Source organism: Lacerta agilis, chromosome 5 (genome assembly GCF_009819535.1).
Source record: "Lacerta agilis isolate rLacAgi1 chromosome 5, rLacAgi1.pri, whole genome shotgun sequence".
NCBI lineage: Eukaryota > Metazoa > Chordata > Lepidosauria > Squamata > Lacertidae > Lacerta > Lacerta agilis.
Window position 1 is genome coordinate 1,803,529 of NC_046316.1, and position 25,806 is coordinate 1,829,334.

At 41.0% G+C, this 25,806-nt stretch overlaps 1 protein-coding gene across 1 annotated transcript; it reads right to left on the reverse strand.

The window, feature by feature from the left end:
- Nucleotides 1–10: 10 nt before the first annotated feature.
- Nucleotides 11–25,468, reverse strand: PPARA (peroxisome proliferator activated receptor alpha). Its single transcript, XM_033148259.1, has 7 exons — nt 25,355–25,468; nt 14,421–14,669; nt 13,644–13,804; nt 10,589–10,727; nt 7,433–7,635; nt 1,594–2,041; nt 11–978 (listed from the first exon to the last, which is right to left on the reverse strand). Exons 2-7 carry the CDS (start codon nt 14,656–14,658, stop codon nt 731–733), a joined length of 1,437 nt encoding a protein of 478 aa, XP_033004150.1. The 5' UTR covers nt 14,659–14,669; nt 25,355–25,468; the 3' UTR covers nt 11–730.
- Between the last annotated feature and the right edge of the window lie 338 nt (nt 25,469–25,806).

Genomic DNA, 25,806 nt, shown 5'->3' on the forward strand with positions numbered 1-25,806 from the left:
CTCCGGCCTCATGAGGAGCCCCTTCATTAGGGCTGGGTGAGTGTGGGCCTCGCCCCCTAGGCCAGGTGGATTGTGGACCACAATTCACATTACCTCTGACTTCTGGTCCTGCTGGCTGGGGCTTATGGGAGATGTAGTCCAAAACATCTGGAGAATACAATATTGGCTATCCCTGATTTAAGGGATAGGGTATGACCAGTAGTGTATGACTTATTTTAATGGCAGACATCTCTGCCCCCACCATGTCAAATCCCAAGCTGCTTTCGAAACACCTTTGAGTTTCAAAATGTAACTCACCACAAAGCACGGAGGACTCTGCTATTGGAGAAACACTGCTAAAGCATTAATGGACGTCACATAAAGGCTTTTGGATCCTGGCCAAAACTCCTGAAGGTGGTGGGAGAAAGGCTCAAAAGTGCAGAAACTTCAGAAGAAGTCTATGTTGTTTGTAAGTTCAGATGTACTATAAATGATATTACCACTGTTGCCCAAATTTCAAGTCAATCACAGCTTATTGCCATTTTTTATACGTACTATACAGTTTCTCTTAAGTACTTAAAAATAACTCCTGGCAAGAAAAATATGATATTGCAGTTACCTACCTTTTAGCTCACTAATGCTTTGAAATAAAAGCACAACAGAGAGAACTGTGCAAAGAAGTTTGCTCCCATCTATTGCTTCTGTATTTCCACGTCATACAAAACAAAACAAAACAAAACGAAAAACAGCCTTAGTACATGTCCTTGTAGATTTCTTGTAGTAAAGGGTGTAAGTGTGCATCAGATTCAGTCTTTTTGATAATCTGAACAAGCTGAGCGTGTTCTGTGACAAGCTGTCGGAGGTCGGCCATTTTCTGTAGAAGCTTTGGGAAAAGGAAGATGTCATCAGGATGGTTGTTCTGCAAGTGAAGTTTCAGTACATGCACGATGCTCTCCTGCATCTTCTCAATGTGTCTTATGTTTACAAGGCCAGGGCGATCTGTTCACCAAAACAAAACAAAAAACCCCATCAAGTTATTGTAGAAGAGTTAATCTGTGACCATAAATTATATTTGCTTAAGACCCTACTGAAAGACCCACTAAAAGACCCTCTCCCTAATGTTAACTGCAAGAATGAGGGTAGTAGAGTTTTTAAGACTGCTAGACTAGGGAAAACCTGCTTCAAATCCTCATACAGCCACAAATCACGAGACCAATATAAACAGAAAGCAGTTTTTAAACAGAAAAGAAACATATTTTTGATCTGTTAAACTGTTTTGCCTTGTCATTTATAGCTATCCTTTTGTCCATTTTTGCTCTCAACCAAGTCAAACAACTTATGAAAGAGGGAAAGGAAAAATTCATACGAGGTTCATGAGGGAGAACAGCTAATCATTCATTCTGCACAGTATAACGCAAGAAATATTCCAATCTTTCCATCTGTTTCTCAACCACCCAAAATCTACTGTTTATCTTACTGTTAATTGCTTAAATAATTGCTTTATTGCTATTGTTAACTGCCCTGAATACTATTGTAGAAAGGTGGGGAGGTAGTATAAATGGAAATAAATAATCACTAATAGGAATACATAGGTATAGAAGCTTTAAGTCTTACCTCCGCAACAAATTATAGCAGCCACAAAAAGAGCTATATCACTGTCATCTAACTCCAATGCATTGAATTTCATTGCAAAATCAAACTTCGGTTCCATGATATCACAAAATGGCTTCCTTAAACTTTTGAGGAATTCTCGAGTTATAAAACCATTTCCGTAGGCTACTAGCATTCCATCTTTGTTCATAACAGAGGCTAATGTGGCAAAAATGGCTTCATAAACTCCGTATTTTAATAGCGTCACCTGGTCATTCAAGTCTAGGTTAGAGAAGCCAGGGATGGATTTGGCAAATTCTGTAAGTTCTGTTACAGCCTCGACGGAGGTACATTGGCAGCAGTGGAAAATCCGAACTTCTGCCTCCTTGTTTTGTATTCCATTGGCTACCAGTTTTGCCACCAATGTCTTCTCTGCCATACACAATGTGTCCATATCATGTATAACAAATGGCTACAAAGAGATAGTAAAGTAAATATGTTACCGGTAACTATTTACAAATATACTAATAGCAATAGAATATACTAACATAGCAACAGGAATAAAACAAATATAATCAAAGCCCCCCACTGAAGGTGTGTCTTCAGAACCAGGTTTAATGAAAGATGGGATCCACAAATGTAAAAAATTGTTTGAAGAACATTTAGCATTTTGAAAGAGGTAATGAATATATCGTAAGGTGACAACACCAGAAGCATTTGCCCCATGTGGATTTGCTTGTACAGTGGTTAAGTTAAGAACTTAGTTCGTTCCGGAGGTCCGTTCTTAACCTGAAACTGTTCTTAACCTGAAGCACCACTTTAGCTAATGGGGCCTCCCGCTGCCGCTGCGCTGCCAGAGCACAATTTCTGTTCTTATCCTGAAGCAAAGTTCTTAACCCGAGGTACTATTTCTGGGTTAGTGGAGTCAGTAACCTGAAGCGTCTGTAGCCCAAGGTACCACTGTATAGTTAAGTCTCATAGCCTAAGGTAGTAAGATTTAAGACAATGGTTTGGAACCCACAGCCTTGGGCACTATATCTCACAATGGCATCCCAACCCCACAGGGGCTTATTTTCAGAAAGCAAAGAGAGTCGCAGATGGAAGGCACACACTAATGGCTTTGTAGCCAAAATGCCGACACCCACAAGCAAGAGGGAGACATCTGTGAGCATGGGTGAATCCCAAGGTCAGGAAACTGCACACAAGGAGGGGTAAAGGAAGAGTTTTGCATGCGTAGGAGAAGGCTCTTGAAGCGCCTTCAGTGAGGGCTTGTCAGCCAAGCCACCTGTTCATTGCACAAGGCAGCATTCAAAATAGTTAATGAAAAAATTATTGTACTGGGTCTTGAGGGAGGAGGAAAGAAGACAACTAGTGTGGGGAAGGGGCAGGGAGAAGACAACTGCACATGGAGAACATGGAGATATGGCACAAGTTTGGTTGGGGGTCTAGCACATGCATTTATTTCCCTATAAAAACTATTTAAAAGATTAGGGTGTTTTATATTTTAAAAAATATATAAAAAGCAAAAGTCTATAAAGATCAGGATAATGGTTGAGGTTGGAAAAAATTCCCCCTGCCTATCAGAAAAATAGGGGGTTTGGGTGCATAGGCTGTTGGTGCTGGTATAAACACCCAAATGGGCATATTAATGTCAAAGGGTCAAATCCTTTTTGCTCAAAAAAGAAAAGGAAAGGGTGCTTGTTTGATCTGTGTTGACAACACTGCTATTGTCATTAGAATATTTAAAAAGTGATCACAGCCAATGTTCTTACAGTATATACCTGTTGCATTTAACCATTTAATACTGACTCCAACACCACCTCCATCTAATATATCATGCCTTATCTTGAAATGTATCCAGCCTTACATGACAGACCTACAGTAACAACCGTTTTATAAGCCACTTGAGATCTTTCTATAGTTTAAGGACTGGCATAGTGAGAGAGCAGGGCTCTTGTGCCTTAAACATAACCAAATAGGTATCCAAAGAGGTACTATATTTGTGGCAAGCAAGAATACAAAATATTTTGCTAGTACTGTATGGAAGTACAACTATGAAAAAGCTGTGCCTGCTGACATCCTGCCCATCAGATAGCTTTTTACCTCTGTGTGTGCCTCAATTTATCTTTTCTGTGGGTCAGTAATCCTTCATATAAAAAAATATTTCCTACCAGTTTGATGTTTACCAAAGCAAAAAGATGGGGACGCTATGTCCCCTGACCTGGTAAGAGTCTTCTCACTTATTTACTGTACTTATAAATGTGCAGCTACACAAGCAAATTAGCACATTCCATTGTTATGCAAATGTGCTTATCTTTTGAGGGTAGGCTAGAGAGACTGATCTTCAGTGTACTTTGCCCCCTTGCCTCTGTTTGGAGGAATGCCTTTGAACAGGCAGAACTAGAGTCATTGACTGAGTTCACTCATGTGCTGCTTTTCCACAATGAGCTATGCCTAAAGTGGCTTAAAGCAAGCGTTCAAAACAAATACAGAGTATTAGAAATATAAATACCTGTATACAAAATACAGAACATGTCAGAAAATTCAAAAATGACAAAACAATTTGGCAAACACAGAGTAAATTCAATATTCCTAAGTAACAACAACCATCTAGGCTTAAGTACATGAATACAAAGCAAAACAAAAGTTAACTGCCAATAAAGATTCTGCACTCCAAGGAGCCTGCCTTAAATGCAGCTCAGAGGGAGGGGTAGATAGCATACAGCTGGCTCCCACACCTCTCCTCCAGAGGTGGCTGACAGCAACACAAGGTAAGTGTTGGGGAGAGCAAAAATGGCAAGTCTCCTGGAAGTACCAACTGGTGGTGCGGGTCTTAAAGCACATGGCTATTGCACTGCTAACTGTGCCACTGAGGCTTGCTAGAGCGAGGGAGGGTGCAAAATTTTCCATTACTGTGTGTGTTGCAATTCAGGGTGTGTCTTGAGGGTGTACAGGTTCATTGGCTGCCTCTGTGTCATGTGGATGTTGTCACTGCTACAGTCCTGATTAGTAGACTGTGGCCATGTTTCTGCAGATGATGTCGACATTTGGTTGTTTTTCTGATGTGCTTATTTCTCCTGATGTAGTACTTCCCTGCTCCTGACTACATGGACATAGGATTTGGAGCCTGCTTCAATAGAGGGTATCAGCGCACCTAGCAAAAGGCAAGTACAGGATTGCAAAATGTAACTACAATCCGATGCCCATTTATCTAGAAGCAAGTCCCATTGCCATTAATTGAATTTGTTGCTGAGTGATTACTCAGATAGAATTGCACCCATCAACCAAATATTTCAATTCAGTGTGGTAAAGATTACAATTCAGTTTATTCCGGAAAACCCATATCATTAGGACTATTCATGTGGATTAAAACAACAACAACACAACACATGTTTTTTTCCTTTGAAACCCTAGCAACTCTGGCAAAATTACAACTTACGGTACTTTTGAAAACTGCCCATTCAAAATCAGGTTACTATGTACCATCAGGGATGGTAAGCAGTCATGGAATACTGAGCAATTTACAGGTGAAACTCGAAAAATTAGAATATCGTGGAAAGGTTCATTTCTTTCAGTAATTCTTTCACTTAAAAGGTGAAACTAATATATGAGATAGACTCATGACATGCAAAGCAAGATATGTCAAGCCTTTATTTGTTATAATTGTGATGATTATGGTGTACCCCAAATTAAGAACCCCAAATTAACAATTTCAACTTTGGGGTTCTCATCAGCTGTATGCCATAATCATCACAATTATAACAAAGGCTTGACATATCTCGCTTTGCATGTCATGAGTCTATCTCATATATTAAACTCCAGTAGCCAATGAAAACAATTGCTTACATAAATGGACTTTTCACAATATTCTAATTTTTCGAGTTTCACCTGCAAATTGCTCAGTATTCCATGACTGCTTCTTATATGCATACATTGCCTGAATACTTTCATAGTTACATGTGATCTTAAAATAATATATTCTTTACTGAAATGAGGGAGGAAGAGCTCCCTATTGATTCAAATAGACACACCACCTTTAAATGGTGAAATAACAATCCCAATTTTCTTTTCAATCCCGTGTTCATTTTTTTGCTTTTGATGTAAATACAATTAGAGCAGAGAGGAATGATGTAAGGCCATTTCAGACCATGTTGTAAGACTTTGCTGCTTTTGCTGGAGAACTAAGATATTGCAAGCTTAGTTATTTCTAAAACCCAGTTAATCATTTCCCAATGCAGTCAAAGAACAGAATCTCTCCCCGTCTCCCTCATTCACCACCCCTGCCCCCACAAACACACCCCAGTAGATCCCCCCCCACCAGCCAAATATGCTTTAGGAACTGTCCAGTGTAAATTTGGCATCCTTGACTTGAAATGAATGAGGCTGAAGCATGTTTAACTTTGGCTGGATTGTGGCATTAGTATTTTTAGTGGATTCGTTTACGACTTACATCCTCTAAAAGAGGGCGAGCAGGGGAAACTACCTTCAGGGCAAGATCCAACCAAAAGATAAGCACTTCTAAATCCTGTTGGACTTGTGAGGAAAAAAAAAATTCTGTTCCCTGGTGCCAAGCAGATGAAATTTCTCATAACTCCAATTTATCTCTCCCACCTCCCTTTCCTTCTGTCCCTCTCACCCCCAATGCAAAACCACCTAGCCTAGTATGACTACCACATAGAATAACTGGCTCAAAAGTAAAAGGGACCATTTCAGCACACAGGCTGCAACTTTTCATACTCATCTACGGGCAACATGACAAGGGGTGTTTGTGTGTCACTATAATTAAAGCCCCCATATCCTTTATTTCTTTTTCTTTTGTTTCAAAGCAATTGAAGAGGTTATGTGGTATGAGACTGCCCAGTTCAGCTGTATACTTCTATGAAAATGGCTAAGTACAAAATAGTCAACTACCTAGCAACAATACTTCAAAATGCCAGAGGTTACGAAGTTCCAGTCCTTAGGAAAGCTTTCATCACAAGCTGCTCAGAACGACTGGTGTGGGTTTAACTCACCATTTACAAAAGTATCCAGAGCTCTTTGAGTATTACTTTCATGCTGCTCTTTTATATTGTGCAATTTTTATCTTTCTCCTTTTATTTGTTTTACTGTCTTTTTAACTTTACGTAAACTGCCCAGGAAACTTGTTAAAGGTGGAGTAAAGGTAAAGGTAAAGGGACCCCTGAGCGTTAGGTCCAGTCGTGTCCGACTCTGGGGCTGCGGCGCTCATCTTGCTTTACTGGCCGAGGGAGCTGGCGTACAGCTTCCGGGTCATGTGGCCAGCATGACTAAGCCGCTTCTGCTGAACCAGAGCAGCACACGGAAATGCCATTTACCTTCCCGCCAGAGCGGTACCTGTTTATCTACTTGCACTTTGACGTGCTTTCGAACTGCGAGGTTGGCAGGAGCTGGGACCGAACAATGGGAGCTCACCCCGTCACAGGGATTCGAACCACCGACCTTCCGATCGGCAAGCCCTAGGCTCTGTGGTTTAACCCACAGCGCCACCTGCGTCCCAAAGGTGGGGTACATATCCTCAAAATAAACAAATAATAAGGCTGCCTCCAGATTACAACAAAATTTGCTCATACAAAAGTTTTAACAGATCAAGCACTTAGTCATTAAAATCTACATAAAATTGGCACAGAAATAAACTAATATATTTTGAAGAAATTTCCATAATGCATGTCACCAAATAAGCACTTCCTCCTGAGAGAGAGAGAGAGAGAGAGAGAGAGAGAGAGAGAGAGAATGGGAAATGCCTCTTCTAACAGTTCTCAGAAGTGCTGTGATTTGTCTTACATACGCATTAGCTCACCATTTGCTTAGTTTGCTATTTTTAAACTTTATGATGGCAAATACTTACTGGATTGTTATTGGTTTTTCCTGCAAGTATGAGTCTGGCTTTGACCTTGTTCATATTAAAGTTTTTCAAATAAGCTTCATAAATTCTCTTGGCGAGTGATTTAAGATCTGCGATTTCAGAATTTTCTATACAATGATCATCTGTTAGAATTTCAGCTTTCAACTTTGCCTTCTCTGACCTTGGCATCCGTCCAAATCGAATCGCTGAGGAGAAAACATGCATTTAAAGTGGAACAACAGCACAAACATTTGTTCTCCAATTGTAAGCCTGATCTTAAGCTCAAATACTAGCTTACCAGGATCCTAGCACCAGCAGTACAAGGAGTAAACTAGCCCCACAGGCTGAGACCCCGTTCCTATCTATTTGTGACTCCATAAAGAATTCAAGATACCGGGTCTGCAGCTCGTTCCCACATCTTTTTGGGAAAGGTCTACTCAAGCCCATCAGAAGTGGGAGAATGGCTGCCTCAATACATCATCTCCTTTTACTAAGAAGCACATGGTAGCAGTGCCACAGTTTTCCCGGCCTTTGTGGGTAGCTAACCCACAACTCCTTAATTGATGTGAATTGCTGCAAAGCTGCAGCTAAACTGAGAAGAAGCCTTAGAGAAGGGGTGTGAAGAGGAAAGAAACACTGCAAAAACAGAGACAGAATAAATGGATGGGAGAAAGATGAGGCTTTGGAGAAACCTGTAGAGTGGGGAAAGAAAAAGAGGCAACAATGAGCTGCAGAGTGATGTGTGGTATAATGAGAAGAAGAGGGTGCAATTTAAAGTGCAGAAAGAAATAGGGTGTTCATGTAGTGAGTTCCCACACACTGCAGTAAAACTGCAATACAAACATTTCCCACAGACAAATGCATCAAAAACATCTTTACTGTATTAATAAAAACCAAGAAGTGGCTTATTTGAGTTGTGTATCACCAACCAGACCATAGTCCAATATAGCAGTCACCAGTACTGTCCCTCCCCAAACTGAATTCCTATCTGCACCAACAGCACACAAACAGCGTAACAACTGAAGCAGAACCTAACATTGATTCAGTCAATGGTGTTATCTCAGTCTCTTTTGGTCTCTCAGCCTTGCAGCTTGGAAGTTTATTTTATTAAAAGGAGAATGGTGCACCTTCAGATTCGGACCTAGAAACATTCTATTGTAGCAATTTTACATGGAAATTTGTGAATGAATTTTAACCACAGTGTTCAATACATGGATAGTTTGAAACTGATTAGAGGCTTGTAGCCCAAGATAGGAAAAGAGGTGGTAAGGGAACACCAAGCTGCTTTAAATGAATTCAAATCTCCAGGGCCTGATGAGCTGCATCCAAGGATACTAAAGGAGCTTGCAGATGTAATCTCAGAGCCTTTGTCTATGATGTTTGAGAATTCTTGGAGTACAGGTGAAGTCCCTGCAGACTGGAGGTGGGCAAATGGTGCCCCCATCTTCAAAAATGAGAAAAAAGGACGCAGGTAATTACCGACCAGTGAACTTGACTTCAATACCAGGAAAGGTCCTAGAATAGATAATCAAATGGTCGGTCTGTGAGCATTTAGAAAAGGATGATGTGATTACTAAGACCTAGCAAGGATTTCTCAAAAACAAGTCATGTCAGACAAATGTCATTTCTTTTTTTGATGGAGTTACAAGCTTGGTGGATCAGAGGAATGCTGTGGACATAGTGTATCTTGATTTCAGGAAGGCTTTTGACGAAGCCCCCCATGGTATTCTTTGTGATGAAACTGGCAAAATGTGGGTTGAATGAGGTAACTGTTAAGTGAATTTGTAGCTGGTTAACTGACCAAACCCAAAGTGTATTCATTAATGGTTCCTCATCCTGGAAAAAGGGGGAAGTGGGGTGCAGCAGGGTTCTGTCCTGGGCCTGTTGTTGTTCAATGTCTTTATAAACAACTTGGATGAAAGAATTGAGGGGATGCTCATCAAATCTGCACATGACACCAAACTTTTTTTTTGGGGGGGGGGGTAGCTAATGCTGCAGAATACAGAATTGGGTTTCAAAAAGACATTAACATATTGGAGAACTGGGCCGAAACATGAATTTCAATAGGGACACCTATAAGGTTCTATACATAGGCAGGAAGAACCAGGTGCACAAATATAAGATGGGGGACATCTGACTTAGTAGTGGTACATGTGAAAAGCTTAACAGGAGTCAACAATGTAATGAACAGCAAAAAAAGGAATAATGTTACTCTAGGCTGCATCAACCAGATCAAGGGAAGTAATAGTACCACTCTTTTCTGCCTTGGTCAGACCACACCCGGGCACCACAATGTAAGCTGGAACGTGTGCAGAGGAGAGCGACCAAGACAATTAAGGGTCTGGAGGAACGGTTGAAGGAGCTGAGTATGTTTAGCCTGGAAAAGAGGAGACTTAGACGAGATATTATAGCCATCTTCAAGTATATAAAGGGCTGTCACATGGAAGATGGAGCAAGCTTGTTTTCTTCTGCTCTGGAGGGTAGGACTCGAACCAGTGGTTTCAAGTTACAAGAAATGATATTCTGACTAAACATCAGGAATAACTTTCTGAAAGTAAGAGCTGTTTAACTGTGGAACAGACTCCAAAGGGAGGTTGTGGACTCTCCTTCCTTGAAGGTTTTTAAGCAGAGGTTAGATGGCCATCTGTCTTGGATGCTTTAGATGAGATTCCTGCATTGCAGGGGATTGGACTAGATGATCCTTGGGGTCCCTTCCAACACTACGATGATTCCATTCTTTTCCCTTTGCTACCTTGCAATGTCTGGAATTGCTCATAACAATTCTGTGTTTCTTCGCCTTCTGACACTGAACTAGATCCGAAGACTGGAGAACAGAAGGAACACAGCATTCAACAAATGCTTGTGCAAACATTCATGCAGTGTTATATTTAGTAGGCTCCTATAGCAGTTCTCATTCTTCTGTTTGTGCAAATAGACCATCAACTTTGGATTTAATTTGACTTTTCTAGCGCAAGATACAGAACAATATTTGCATGAGCAGAAAATGTATTCCATATCTGGATGGGAATATATGAATCCAAACCATGCTTGCTTCAGTCCTGTATTTGCATAAGATTTCGTACCAGCTATCCATGAAGAATCATTGTCCAACTTATTTTTTGTTGAAGTAAAACAAAAATTATGGTCACTCTTACCTACCATTATGAGACATTCCAACTGAAAGGCACTTTTGAAAACGGCAGTACTGACATTTATTACGATTCTTTTTCTGAATTTTGCAGTTGCGATCACACTTGTCGTATATAAGTTTTAGTCTGATTGTTCGCCTGAAAAAGCCCTGTGAAAAGTTTAAAGACCAGGCATTAGCATATAATGAAAGCTTCTTATATTTGAATTGCATTACAATCCTAAACCTGTTTTTTATGAGAAAACACTTCAAGACAGTAGGACTTACTTCCAAGTAAAAATGTCTAGGATTATTCTATACTTCCCCCCCCCCCATTCAGCTATATGTAGATGTTAGAGTAATAGTAGCAAATTTTATGTAAAATATTAATTTAAACATAATACTACATTGTGAAACTCCTTCTTGCTCTGATGAACATATCTACCTATGGCTAACACGGACATAAGAGCCAGATTTTCAGGCTCTTAATTTTCCCCATCTCATATATACTCAGGGTGTGAATGTTTTCAGTGGATCCGTTCAATACCTTACCTAAAGGATAATTTATATGGTAACTGGTTTAGTAGTATAAGGATGTCTGTGTTATAAATTATGTTCCTTTGTGAATGATCCCTGTTTATAAGACCATTATTAGCATCCATATTTTTTTGCATTTCATTTCCTTCTGACATATCTGCTACTCAGGATAATACTTTGTACATCTGATGAAGTGGAAAGCTTATTATGAACCAATGAAGGTATTAGTCTTTAAGGTGCCAAAGGACTTTTGGTTTTTATTATTCCTACCATCACTTCTGGTTTTGCCAAGGCTTTAAAAATTGTAGATAGATAGATTCAACAGAAGCCTCAGCTGGACAAAAATGTGTGTACACCTTTTGGGCAGGGATAACTCTCTCAAACCACATTCAGTTCTCTTAAACTATCTCTAGCCCTTATTAGAAAAGGAATCTAGCAATTTCAATCCAATCTTAAATTCCAAACAAACTGTCCACTAAATTACACCACCACTCAAATTATTTGCTTAGATTACGTGCAATAACTGGGATATTTGAAGCTTTTACAGAATCAAGACATGTGGGTGTTATGAAACGTCCCGGGGGGAACATAAATTATTGTGTCTTATCAGAAAAACAGACTTCCAACTTTACACAGGTAAATTCCAACAAAATTGATGCAAACCTTATTCAACAAATTTGATAACCATCCACAACCTTCTGCAGCTCTGCCAACTCCCCAAAGGCAAGTGTGATGAAGAGAAGGTGGTGAAACATCCCACACAGTTGCACCAAGCTCTAGAGATGCAATTATGAGAAATGATTCCCACCCACCTCTCCAGCTCAGAGCTAGAAAGGAGCTGCTGTTTGGCCAGTGGGGGAGCCGCGCACTCCAAAAGCCTCTGTCACCCACTGCCAATATTAGCCAAAGCATTCCTTTTCTAAGGAGAGAGGTGGAGGCAGATGTTTGAGCTAAGCTGTGGGCAGGAGTGCTTCTGCCACCAACCACCAATGGCCATATTGAACGGCAAGCAGCAGAGGCAGGCCAAGTATTTCTACACCCAGCCAGCCAGCCAGCAAAACAAGTCCTGGAGGGGAAGGCGGGAGTGGCTGTTGGGGTTGCATAGTGCCACTATACAAGATCCTGCTCCCCTCCTCTAACACTATTCTCAGAGCTAAAAGCATGGCAGAAACTATTCCCACACTTAACCTGGGTTTCCAAGCTCCGCTAATGCCTAGTGTAGGTTGTGGAAACCCTGCCATCCTGTCTCCAGCTACAGAATTTAAGGCAGAGGAGGGAAGCAGGCAATTGACCCTAATATTGTATGGAGATTCAGCAAGAGGTCAGGGGCCAACAGCCCAAATTTATGCATATCTGCAGCCCAAAGCACACTTACTTATAAGTAAGCCCCACTGAACACAGTGAGACTTGTTTCTGAATAGATATGCATAAATCTGTTCACGCAGGATCTCAATTACAAGTTTTGCCTTGGTTACCAAGGTCTGCCCAAGTTTATGGAGCTCTGAACATAACAAGTCAAATGAGATACCTTGAGTTAATACTGTAGCATAGTATTAAAATAGATCACATGAGGCATGTGTACCAATAATTCTTTATATGGCATCTTTTATAGGCACTTCCCATTTTTCTTAATTTCCAGTTTTTTAGCTCGCTTTGCTGAATCCTTATTTTGCCCCAGTCCAAATCTCTGAATTATCTGTCAGTAAAAGTATTACGACACTCGTTTCATAATGTATTGTATGCTAAATCCAGCCTCCCTGAGCAGCCTTCCCTAACCTGATGCCCTCCAGATTCTGGACTACATTTCCATGAGCCCCAGCCAGCATGACCAATGGTCAGGTATGGACATTGTAGTCCACAACCTCTAGGGTGCACCAGGTTGGAGAAGGATAACCCAGAGCATTAGAGGCTATCCCTCAATCCACACTTAAGCACATTCCTGCCCAAACCCATTATAGTTGTGCTCAAGTATGAACAAACTGAGGAATGCCGGGTCTTACTAAAGCTGAAGCCACTGTCCAATTTACAAAATGGTCAAACAAAACCATTCTCAAAACATCAAACAAAAGCCTGGTTTATGAGCAAAGCAGTTATAAACTTATTCCAGACTATTTTCAGTAATGTAATTTTCTGACAGAATTGTGTATAGTAAAACAACATAGTTAGTTATGTGTCCTGCTGCGCAGGAAAAGGTAGTTTCCATCTTAAATTATGGTTTACATTTAAGTTGTAATACCAAAAAACTTCCTGTAAAAAAATGACACACTATACTTTGAAGCAAAATTAATTAGATGTAAGGCACATGGGTGTCAATAGAGTTTGTTTCCAAGTAATCATGCTTGGAAACTTACAGCACATTCTCCCCATGTCTTAGAAGCTAGCTTTACTGAATTCAAAGGGGCTTGCTCCCAGCTAAGTGGAGCTAGGACTAACTTCACAAAGCACTTCTCAATAAGATCCAACTACTAATTTCTAGATTTAAAAAAAGCTCTAAAGTAATTAATTTGCTATTCTGGAATATCGTTATGCAGAGAATATTGTGGACATTACCTTACAACCTTCACAAGCATGGACTCCATAATGGTAGCCTGAAGCTTTATCTCCACATATTCTACATTCAATATTTAATGATGCACTTGGCAGTTCATCTTTGCTACCCGAAACTGTGGAAAAATTCACAGACGAGGGACTGGATGCTGGTGAGAGAGAGTCTGAAAGTTAAAAAAAAAATGTTAGCAAATACTAACAGCAAACTCAGGTGACTGAAAGCCTGTAAGTTTGGAAGCTAAACAAGAAAACTCAAAATACTTGGGAGGCACCTAGTTAAGCAAAAGAACATATATCTGTGAATTAAAAGAAATTACCTGCATGACAGGAAGCTGTGAGAAAATATGGAATTCTGATGGCAGCTAAACCTATAGAGGGTGGGTGGGTGGGTGGGTGGAGTATGGAAGAAAAGGGTTCTTTCTAATAAATAATAGACAAGCACACTGCATTGTGTCTACCAATCAAGTTTATGGCTGAGTGTGCCTGTCCAATCTTGGCAGCCCCTGTTTAAGCAGGGGAGTTCAATACAGAAGAGGCAATAACTGAGCAACAAGAGCAAACAGTCTTGGACATTGTGGGTCTCTTTTGAAGGTCCCAAGGGAGGGGTACTGGTGGACACACTGATGACCCCTGGTTTACACAAATCCCAAATCATGTTTCAGCATTATAGTAAACCAAGTATTTCAAATTGTATTAGGTGTCATAAGGGTGCAGAAAAGGTTGCTGCCATACATTAAGGCAAAATCTGATTAAATCCATTCTAGATAATAACATGCTTACCTGTGATGATTGACCCATCAGACCCAGCTCCATTTCCCAGTGACTGGAAGTCGGTTACACTTAATGCTCCTGAACTATCCCCACTTATAGATTGTGAGAGCTCCTGTATGGAATCCATATCTTGTAAGAATTCTTCAGATAAAGGACTACCAAGATCCTCATCCTTTAAGGGAAGGAGGGGGCAAAGCTGGCTTTCTGTGTCCACCATTTCGGTGAAGCAAAGTATGTCGCTCAGCATTTATTAGGTGTCTGAAAGCAAAACAAACATCTTAGCAAAGCAAGATGAGACACTTATTTACCACATTTGTATGATTCCCTCTCAAAATACCCAGGGATGTAGCTTATAGCATCAATGGTGCAAACCACATTCAATTCACTCAAGTTATACAGGGTGAGTCTTTTAAAAGCGTACTCTGTATCCACGGGGCCTCTTTTAAAAGACTCAACCTGTACTTCGGGAACACCCACACTTTGGGTGCTTCCACATAGCAGTTTATTGTGGTCTTGGTGCTGTTCTGTTCTGCTCAATCTCAGAATATATTTTTTTGCAATATCCACACAATGTCATAGTTTTCAGCATGTCAGGCTATACTTTTCCTTTGTATAATCTGGATTTTCTCTTACTACAGGAAATCTGATAAATAAAAATAACCCATTATACATCTGCAGTCCCCGTTGGTGTGGAATCTCCTTAGTGTTTTTTTTGGGGGGGGGGTGGTTTCTCGCCCAGGTGGTGACATTTCAATGGGTGGCCTCTATCACTTACACCCCTACTTCTGTTTGTTCCTAGTGAGGAGTGCATTGAAACCAGCAGCACCCATGAAGAACAGTGCCAGTGAGAGCATGCAATACTGAAGGAGACCAATGGTCTGGCTCAGTGTAAGGCAGCTACATACATTCCATTGAGATTTGTATTAAAAATACGTTTCCAGAGCAAGTTAACAATCTGAAGATGAAATCTTTCAAATGTTACATACACACTTCCTTTATCTTTATACTCTCAAATACTGCTAACGTGTAGAATGACTGCTCAATCATTAAAACTTATGTTAATAGCTAACAAGATAACCATAACAGCACATAAGTTTCAGTAATAGTTTTTTAAAAGGTCATTAGAGCAATACATTTGATCTCAAATTTTTAGAAGTATAGTTATGTGAAAACAAAGTACAATATTTATAATACATGGATTATACTTAAATAACCTCTCAACCCATGTTGACCTTTACATTAAAATTTTGCTCGACCAAAGATTCTCCTATTTAAAAATAACATTTTTTCTACAATATTTGTATTTTTTTCAGGTGTAACTGACAGAAAAAATAGGAAAACAGAAGGTTCTCAGCACAATTTGAGTTTCACCCAGAATAAAAGTCAGGAAATAAATATTTTTGAGATGCTGATACTGTCAGTTGTCAACATTTTAGAACAGTCTCCCAAATGTGAGGAGTGGGGTTGTTCCGTGTATAGTTCTTTCATACCATAGTTGCTCTTTCCAGCATATTAGCTTAAAAATGTAACAAAATGATATGGCCCTTTATTTTAAAAATGTCTATTACATTTCTGGGTAAAGGATTGACAGTTCAAGAATCAAGCTAGCTTTTAATGGCAAACTTGTGCATCATCATCATCAGCTGGACCAGATCAACAGCCCAGCTGTTCCAGCATCTTGTTCTTGCAGTGGCCAACCAGATACCTGTGGGAAGCCCACCTTCCATTTCTAACAACTGATATTCAGAAGCATGCTGCCTTCAAGGATAGCCATGATGACTATGCTCTCCTCCCTAACGGGACAATGGCGACCCAACTGAGAATGGAACTGGGTCTACCATCCCATCGTAGCAAGAGCCCATATCAGGATAATTACCTTTTACAAATTGCTTGCTGAAACTCAAAATTCTCTATTAAACAAGCCTTTACTGGCAGCAGCACCTGGTCAAGGGGCATGGAGATCATCTGCAATCGCTACTCCCTTCCAGATTTCACCGCCCTATCCACATGGGACAAAGACAAAATTTGCGACTGGATTCTTGCTAGGGACGCTGCCCTTGATCAAGAACTATCTAATGTGGCCAGACTCTCCACGTGGTTCCCCCGCGTGAAGGTAGTTAGATCTCTGGCCCACTATTTGAGTGATCTGATAAATCCTGCGCTAAGAAGGGCCTTCACACTAGCTCGATTTCATGCCATCTCCACAGCATTCTTACAGGGTGTATTTTCCAATACTCCTCTGGACCTTCGACTCTGCCCATGCAACAAAGGAAAGATAGAGGACTTTATTCACTTTTTCCTCTACTGCCCACTATATGTCTCAATAAGACCTAGGCTTTTCCCTCTAATCCCGCCGACAATCGCCAGGGACGATGACCGCATGAAATACTTACTGGCGGGTGCCAACCCCTTGATTTCATGTGGAGTGGCCATCTACATATTACAGGCCCTGAAACTCAGGAACACCTTTTCAGCTAACTTGCCTTAGCCTTAGTCCTATCCATCTTCCTGACATGGACACTGAACTCATGCCCTGCTATTGCTCTTTATTTTATCTGTATAATCCACCACAATTTTACATCTAATGTTTTAACTCAGTGTTTTTCAACCACTGTTCCGCGGCACACTAGTGTGCCGCGAGATGTTGTCTGGTGTGCTGTGGGAAAAATTGAAAAATTACTTTATATATAGTCAATATAGGCACAGAGTTGATTTTTTTTAACATTTTCTAATGGTGGTGTGCCTCGTGATTTTTTTCATGAAACAAGTGTGCCTTTGCCCAAAAAAGGTTGAAAAACACTGTTTTAACTGTATCTGTAGTATTCTTTGTATAATCGCGCCAGGCCACTGCCTGGTCTTTTACTATATGCTATGGCCATATGGCTAATGCAATAAATAAATAAATTGATTGATTGATTGACTGTGCTCTGTGCCTAACAGCCACTGGTAGCCTTATCCTCCATAACTCTGTCTAATCATCTTTTAAAGCTATCCAGATTGGTATTCTGGATAATCTTTCCTCACTGCACTGCTACTCTGTCAGCTACTCTGTTAGGGAGTTGGACATCTCTTTCATTCTGTCAGATAAGAAAAATATTGGTTTTTCCCCATCAAAATTGTTTAGTTCTCATTAATTATTATGAAATGTCCAGGCAAATAATTTTACACAGAGAAAATGTAATGCACATGCAGCCGCAAGGAAGTGTGAATGTTGCACATATAAACCAATAGGCAAGGAGGAGCAAAATAAATAGATCCATTCATAGTTTTTTGTGCTAGGAGTCTTGGAAAGGTAGTACAGGATTAGGGGAAAAATGTAAAGGAACTCACCACCATAAGGTGGGGGCAAGCAGAGAGAAGGAAGACGATGCTTAAACCCAAGATCTGCCCCCCCCAAAAAAACCCATTCTCTGGTGATTCAAGGTGTGTCTCGTTTTTATTATGGAATGGTCTTTTAAATCCACAGGCTGCACTGCTCTGGCAGCAGCCAAAACCATCAAGAGTCCTATCTCTTTGGAGTTGTTGTTTTCAACCCTCTAATCTCATGTTCCAATAAAGAAAGATTACCAACTGCCCTTGAAAGAGTAGTTAAATATTCACTTCTCATTTAGGACTTTTGACCTCAAGACAAAAACACCAGCTTCAACAATAATTCAAGTGCAGAATACTGTGTGATCATGCCAAGCGTCCAGCCTCCCCCCCCCCCAATATTTGTTATGTTATAACTGCATTGGTTTGTGGTCTTTACAAACCATGATTTAGCCTTCCAACTATGCTGAATCTCAGGTTTATGCAGATTCTGTATTTAGAGATAATCTTTTAGAGCTCTGCCCCCCACCATTTTATTTCATTTTTTCTTACTTGACTACTTTGCAAAACAGTTATTGAACTCTGGCTTGCCAGTTTTGTACAATTCTACCTCTTATGTATTCTCAAAGATACTCAACAGCACGATGCTACTTGGTCTCCAATTAATACTTTGGCCTTGTTTTCACTAGTAGTATGGATCAATAAAGGCACCATTTGGGAAAACCTGAACACAAAATTGAAATATGAAATACGGTATACACACCTTGCTTCCCAGCAAACTATGCTAAAGTTTCTTAAATAATGATTCTATAGAAAACTTGAAATTAATTGGAGAGATATAATCATATGCCGAAGAATTGATGCTTTTGAATTATGGTGCTGGAGGAGACTCTTGAGAGTCCCATGGACTGCAAGAAGATCAAACCTATCCATTCTCAAAGAAATCAGCCCTGAGTGCTCACTAGAAGGACAGATCCTGAAGTTGAGGCTCCAGTACTTTGGCCACCTCATGAGAAGAGAAGACTCCCTGGAAAAGACCCTGATGTTGGGAAAGATGGAGGGCACAAGGAGAAGGGGACGACAGAGGATGAGATGGTTGGACAGTGTTCTCGAAGCTACTAACATGAGTCTGGCCAAACTGCGAGAGGCAGTGGAGGATAGGGGTGCCTGGCGTGCTCTGGTCCATGGGGTCACGAAGAGTCGGACACGACTGATCGACTGAACAACAACAATCATATGCAAGGAGAATTAAAGGGGGGAAAGGGAAACCAGAGGGGGGGGAGTCATTAAATGCAAATTTGGATTGGATATGTATAAACAAAAGAAAAATGCTGTTATTTTGAAAATTGAAAAATAAAATATTAAAAAGAAAAGAGAAAACTTGTGATCCATACACAAGTATAGTAAGCAATTCCATCCACAGTCACAGTTTCCTATGCTGCCTCTGCTGAATCCCCGGTGCTAGAGACAAATCATTGTTTTCATTGCCTCCTCAGCAGTAGGAAGCACAGTAACAGAAATTCCGTACAAGATTCTCTCCAGACAAGAATTTTGTTTATTCTGACTGTACCCTAGTTTTCTAGCTACACAAGAATAATGTATCACATGCTACATTTTCTTGTGGAATCAAACCCAGAAGAAGATCATTAAGGAGACTAGTATCATGACTTCACAGCATAACATCTGAATGAAATGTTAGTACACTCTGAAGTTCCTTTTTTTATTTAGCAATTAAATATGTACAGCAATTTTTCCAGTCCTAGATAAGTGTCTTACCTCATCAATATCCAGCACAACCAATGCTCATTATTCCTATTCACAGCAAAGCTTAAATTTCCTTCAGTTCAATTTATTTCTCCCACTCCCCTGTCAATTTTCCCTCTCAGCTGTTTTCTTCCTCTCCTGCCTAAGAATGCCAGCGCACTCCTCCAGCTCCCCCCCCCGTCCCAGCTCTTCCTCCATCTGCACAGCTGCAGCCTCCTCACCATCTGTAGCCCCCTGCACGATTCATTACAAAATACAAACAGACCACAATTATTTACAAGTTGAAAAGCTACAGTGAAACTAACATCTGTTTGCGGAAGAAACTGCACAAGAATGAATTCTTCTGGGCTGAAGAGAAAAACGATACTATGTCCTTTCACTGGTATTCTTTCTTGCTTTCACTGCCAACGCACTGCACCACTCAGTGTTAATACAATATTGGGAAAGCGTACACATATTTAATACAACAACTCATATCAGTGTCTTCTTCCTTGCTTGGTTATACACTTTACACACGAACACATTTCCTGCTGCATTTTCTCAGCAGTAGCTACAGAAGCATGCATGCTCTCTCATTCTCTCTCTGGTCAACGCTTGCATGTTCTGGCAACACAGAGGGAGGGAGGGAGGGCGGGAGGGCGAGGAGCGTCTTACCAGCCCCTGCTCTCCTCTTCTTCCCCTCTCCTGTATTTATGTATACAGAACAGTGGAAGTTAAGTTAAAATAGCTCATGAAAGTTTTCAAGAATATAACCTATTCAACATATATCTACTTAAATAAAAAAAGAAATAAAGCTATTTATTGAAGTATTTATAAACCACACATTCATAGGAAACATAACAAGGCCAGGGCCATCTTACCCATAGGCGCTAGGGGAGTGGGGCACCCGGGTGCCAGGCTCTCAGGGGCTCCAAGCCGAGAGTCCGGGGATTGGGCAGAGCCAACAGCCGCTGCCAAGTGGAGCAGAGCCCGTCGGAGTGCCACAGCTCTTCAGCTGCGGGCGAGCGAGGCGCTGAGGCAGCCAGCCGGCTCTGCCCTCCTGTGCGCCTGGGATTGGTGGGCCGTCGAGAAGCCCGCCACACAAGGTGCCTGGCTTTGCTCAGTCGCCGCCACTGCCGCCACCTCAGGCTCGACCGTTGTTGTGCTAGGCTCTGCTTGTACACTCCCCCCCAGGTGCCCAGCCCCGGCCTTGCTCTGCTGCCGCTAGAATTGACAACTCTGGGCAACCTGGGGGGGGGCGTGGCGCCGGGCAGATCTTTGCACCCCAGCGCCGCATATGCTTAAGACGCCCCTGAACAAGGCAGTATATAACATAAACCATAATATAACAGCATCTGCAAAAATATCAGTACCATGTCAATAAAACTTGGTGGGGGGGGGGGAAATCAAATTCCAAATGCTGGTTTGAGAAATAAGTCTTTAGGCATAGCTGTCAACTTTTCCCTTTTTTAAAGGGAAATTCCCTTATTCTGAATAGGATTCCTCGCAAGAAAAGGGAAAAGTTGACAGCTATGTTTTTGGGACCCTAAAGGAAAGCAGGCAAGGAGTTCCACAGGGCAGGGTCTGCCACACTAAAGGATCACTCTTGCTAAAAGCTGGCTGAACTTCAGGGGCATGGAGGACCACCAAAAGTGGCCCTTCAGAAGATTTCTGTGATCCTAAGGAACCAGGCAGCTCTTAAGGTACTTTGTAGGCAAACTGTACAGGGCAGGCATGGGCAAAATCGGCCCATGTTTTGGGACTACAATTCCCACCATCCCTGACCACTGGTCCTGTTAGCTAGGGATGATGGAAGTTGTAGTCCCAAAACATCTGGAGGGCCGAGTTTGCCTATGCCTGGTTTAGGGCTTTGGGAATTAACACAAGAACCTTGACTCTGGGCGAATCAGCAACCAGTGGAGTTTTCTCAGCTAAGGAGTTAACATTTTGCCAGTAACCTGTTCCAGTGAGCAGTCTGGCCAGCGCATTGTGCACTAGCTGCAGCTTCTAGACCCCATACATGAAGCACATTCCACTAATCAAGTACTGCTATTGCCAATGCATGGACCACTGAGGTCAAGCTACCCTGATCCAGCAGGGTGTGAAGAAAAATTGTGGCATATTTAAAGCAGCATATTTAAGAACAGAAAAGCAATAGTGTGTAAATATGAATAACAGAATTTTGTAGTTGGGAGGAATTCGAACAGCAGTTTATGAATAAGTGTGTCATATGAGCTCTGCATAAACATAAATTTGCTGATACCATTATCTGAAGCAGTTACATTCCGTAATTAGTAGTTTCTGCACTAATTATTTACTTTTTCGTTTTAAGAAAATTTTTCATATTTACAAACACATTAAATACTCCTGAAAACAAAGTTGTAGGATAACAAGGATAAAAGAGAGGTGTAGTAGCACTTTACTCATCAAAAATATAAAATGCATTAAGATTAGGTCTTCTAACCTAGTAAAATAAATACAGCAGAATTCTATAATGCACTATTAATTTACTGCTGTAATGCTATTTATAGGCACAGGACAGATAAGAAAATGTAGAAGTATACATTTTTTTCATTAAGAAGGAACACACAGTAAGATCATTCTCCACCACCCAGGAAAAAAATCCCCCAGAAGGTGAGTAGTAGAAACCAGTGAGACAGGGAATTTCTTTGAGGAAGCATCCAGTTTCTGATTCTAAGCTGAATTGACTAGATAGCTACGTTAGTCTCTGACTCTAAGACTTGTGAAATACCACAGCTATCCTAAATCATGTCATTTCCACAGCTAGACATTTGCTATTTGTCAAGACTTGCAATGTGCTATTATTTCCCCTAGACCTGGGTGGTACAACCTCTCAGACCAAGTGGGCTACAAGAGTACTTCGACATAGAACTTGTGTGCCAGCACTGAATTAAATTTCCATATCATTAATTAAAGTATTGACAATATAATATTAGTTAATATACAGGACTATTGTATTTTATTAAATATATAATTAAATACAGCTTTAATAAATGTAATATAATTATTAAACAAATTTAATATACACAATCAGGACAAGTACTTGATTGATAGAAGCACAAGACAGAAATGTGTGTGAGAATCTGACTGCTGAAATCCCACCAGGAGAAGATACAGGTGCATGGGAAGGGAATCAAAGCATCCTCCAAACAACTGCCACCACATCCCATCCCTCCCACATAGTCGCTATCCTTCTCTCTGTGCATCCTGGAGAGCATTGGGGGGGAGAGGCAAAAAGTCACAGATCTGAGGTCCTTTTTCCTTCTCTCTCTCTCTGTGTGTGTGTGAGAGAGAGAGAGAGGGGGGGGGACCCTAGAGGCGGGGATCTTAAAAATCTGCCCCCTTCCCAATCTAAAAACAGGAGCCTGAGTTTGCTCTTCCTACCAGGCAAGTTTTTCCGCACAGCAGAGCTCTACCTACCTCAATTGCCCCAAACGTCTGCCACTCCTCTCCACCTCACTAATTCCCCATCTCTAGCCCCCAGTCAGGCCCTTGACCCACATGCACCAGAGACAAGTGCCCCCAACTCACCAGCAGCAGCACTGCTGCCTCTTTGCCGCTCTGGGCACTTGGCGACAGCTCTTGTTTAGCCCTCCACTCCCTCCTTCCTGGCACTGATGGGGAAAGCACAGCATAGGATTTAGGGCAGAGTGACCGATTCCCCTCCATTGGGCACTGAGTCAAGGGGGCGCCTTCTCAAAGCCCAGAAAACCGTTGTCTGGTTTCGGGAAGGATGCATGAGGGCTCTTGCCAGGGTCCTAGAGTCCTCCCAAAGCTGGGAAAGCGCTAACTAGGCTTTGGGAAGGAGCCAGGAGGACTCTAGGACCCTGTCAGAACCCTCACACCTCCATCTCAATGCTGCCAAAGCCCCAGGAGCCATTTCTAGTTCCCTGCCCAGCCTGGGGCTGTAAAAAAAAAAAGGCCTTGTGGGCCACACGAGGCCTGCAGGCTACTTGTTGGACCACCCAGTCATAGACTGAAAGTTAGAAAAGGTCACATAGTTGAAGTCCCCGGATCACCCATCCACTGATCTTCATAACTCACAGGCACAAGCCAACAGTAGAGGCACTGTAGAAGGCTGCTTGTAGGGCAACTCACGAGTGGATCCACACAAACAAAAAAAGGCACATCACAGGGGAAAGCAATGCTAAGTGTGGTCAGTATGGTTTTAACTGGAAGGAAAATTTCTTCTCAGGCACAAAATGGGCTGAAAATGTCTTCTGCATATACTTTCCTTTTACAGATTCCTCGTGCCCTACTGTAGAGCTGATATTTCAGGGCTCCCCACCCCATGATGATAAAGGTTTATGACATTAAATATTCTTAAGGTACCTCTAACTTCCCGTCGTCTCCTTATATCATTTAATATTCACTAACTTATTGCATAAACCTATCTGTTTATTTTATAATAAAGTATTATTTCTCCTGTGTCCTTGTTTCTTACTTAGTACAGCTACAGAAGTTATTCAAAGGCAGCGACCGAGTTCAGACTGCAACAACTGTTCTTGAGATATATTTTGGAAACTTCCCATTTTGTAATAAATACTTGTTTCGGATTATCTTTCATTTTTTCGGTTAATTTGGCTAGCTCTGCAAATTCAACTAATTTTGTAACCATTCTGATCCGGAGGGGATCTTATCACTTTCCCTATTAGTCGCTATTAAGATTCTTGCAGCGATGGTGGCATATAGAAAAACTTCTCTTACATTCCTAGGAATGTCTGGTCCTGCAATTCCAAGTAGAAAAACTGGCTTTTTTATGAATGAAACCTTAAACATTTTTTTAAGTTCTATGTAAATGTCATCCCAGAAAATCTTAATTTTTTTACATAGCCTCCACATATGGAACATTGTACCAATTCCTTCTCTACATCTCCAACAAGTATTAGATAAATTTTTATACATTTTTGAAAGCTTCCATGGAGTCAAATACCAGCGGTATTGCATTTTTTGGAAATTTTCCCTTAAAGTGTAACACACAGTGAATTTCCAGTTTACTTTCCATAAATTTTCCCACTCTTTCATATCTAGATTATGCCCAGACTCCTGGACCCACTTAATCATGACAGCCTTCATCTCCTCCTCCTCGATTTCCCAGTCAAGGAGGAGTCGGTACATTTTTTGAAAGAGTTTTCATTTTGGAGTTGGCCAAATCTGTTTCAAATCTAGATGTTTCTGCCACAAACCCCTTTTTAAATCTATTTTGAATGTTTCAAATAGTTGATAATATTGGAACCAACCCGCTATCCGTTCTCTTATCTCTTCAAAGCTTTTCAGCTTTAGTTCATATTATATAGTAGTTTTGGATCCAAATAAGGCTTTGCATATATTACCACACCCCTTTTTTCAAATTATTTGAAGAGATAAACTCTAGTCCCAGTCTATAAAATATGACACCTAATACATTAAGAGTTACTGCCTAGGATGTTTCGGCACATGGGATTTCTGGTACTGTGCTACCCCGTCAATCAGGCAGGGCAGTACAGCAGCGAAAGAGGCATGTATTTTGGTGCCCTGCTGACCCACAGACCAACTGACTGGTGTGGTATTGCCAGGGGGAGATGTTAGGCACCAAACAATGGCGCATGGACATCTGCACTGCCTCGCGAAAAGTCGGCTGTCAGTCACAAAATGAGACTGGCGCTGGTCTAATTTTTTAACGCTGTGAGTGAGCCAACAACAAAATAAGAACTGAACTCTTGAGCTGATGTGAAAGAAAACAGATCAGGAGTTACGATATTATAAAAAAAAAATACTATTTTGTCAACTTACACCTATTCAAGCAAGTGTATCTGTAATAGTTTCTTTCCACAGTGCCTTAAAGAAATCAGAGTGGTTTGCATAATACACAAAATTCAAATTTTACTTACCATTTATAACAGGTTATTGGAAAACTAGAAACAAAAACTGTATCCATAATATGTTTCCTTTCCATTTTCTTGGCAGACTTGCTTGTTGTTGGATTCACCATGAATTCTGTTTTTACTTAAAAAGAAAAAGAGTACTACGTAAGATAAACAGAACATGGAAAGGGGGCTCTAAAATGCAGCCAAGGGACATGCAAACTTCCGTAAGTCTGTTGCCCCCTCCCCCAAACTTTAATAAGGTATGTCTGTTACTATCCAGTCAAGCAACTGTACTTTCAAAAAATCTAATCAGCAGGTAAATTATTAGTCCCATATATTAAGATCTATACAAGCAGATACTAGATATCAAGAACAAGCCTAGTTTTATCAATCTGCCCAAGGCTTCTGTCTGGGTATCTTCAATGTTAGCTCTCTGAGCAAAGTGCAGACTTCAAAGCTCTTTGGGACTACAGCTC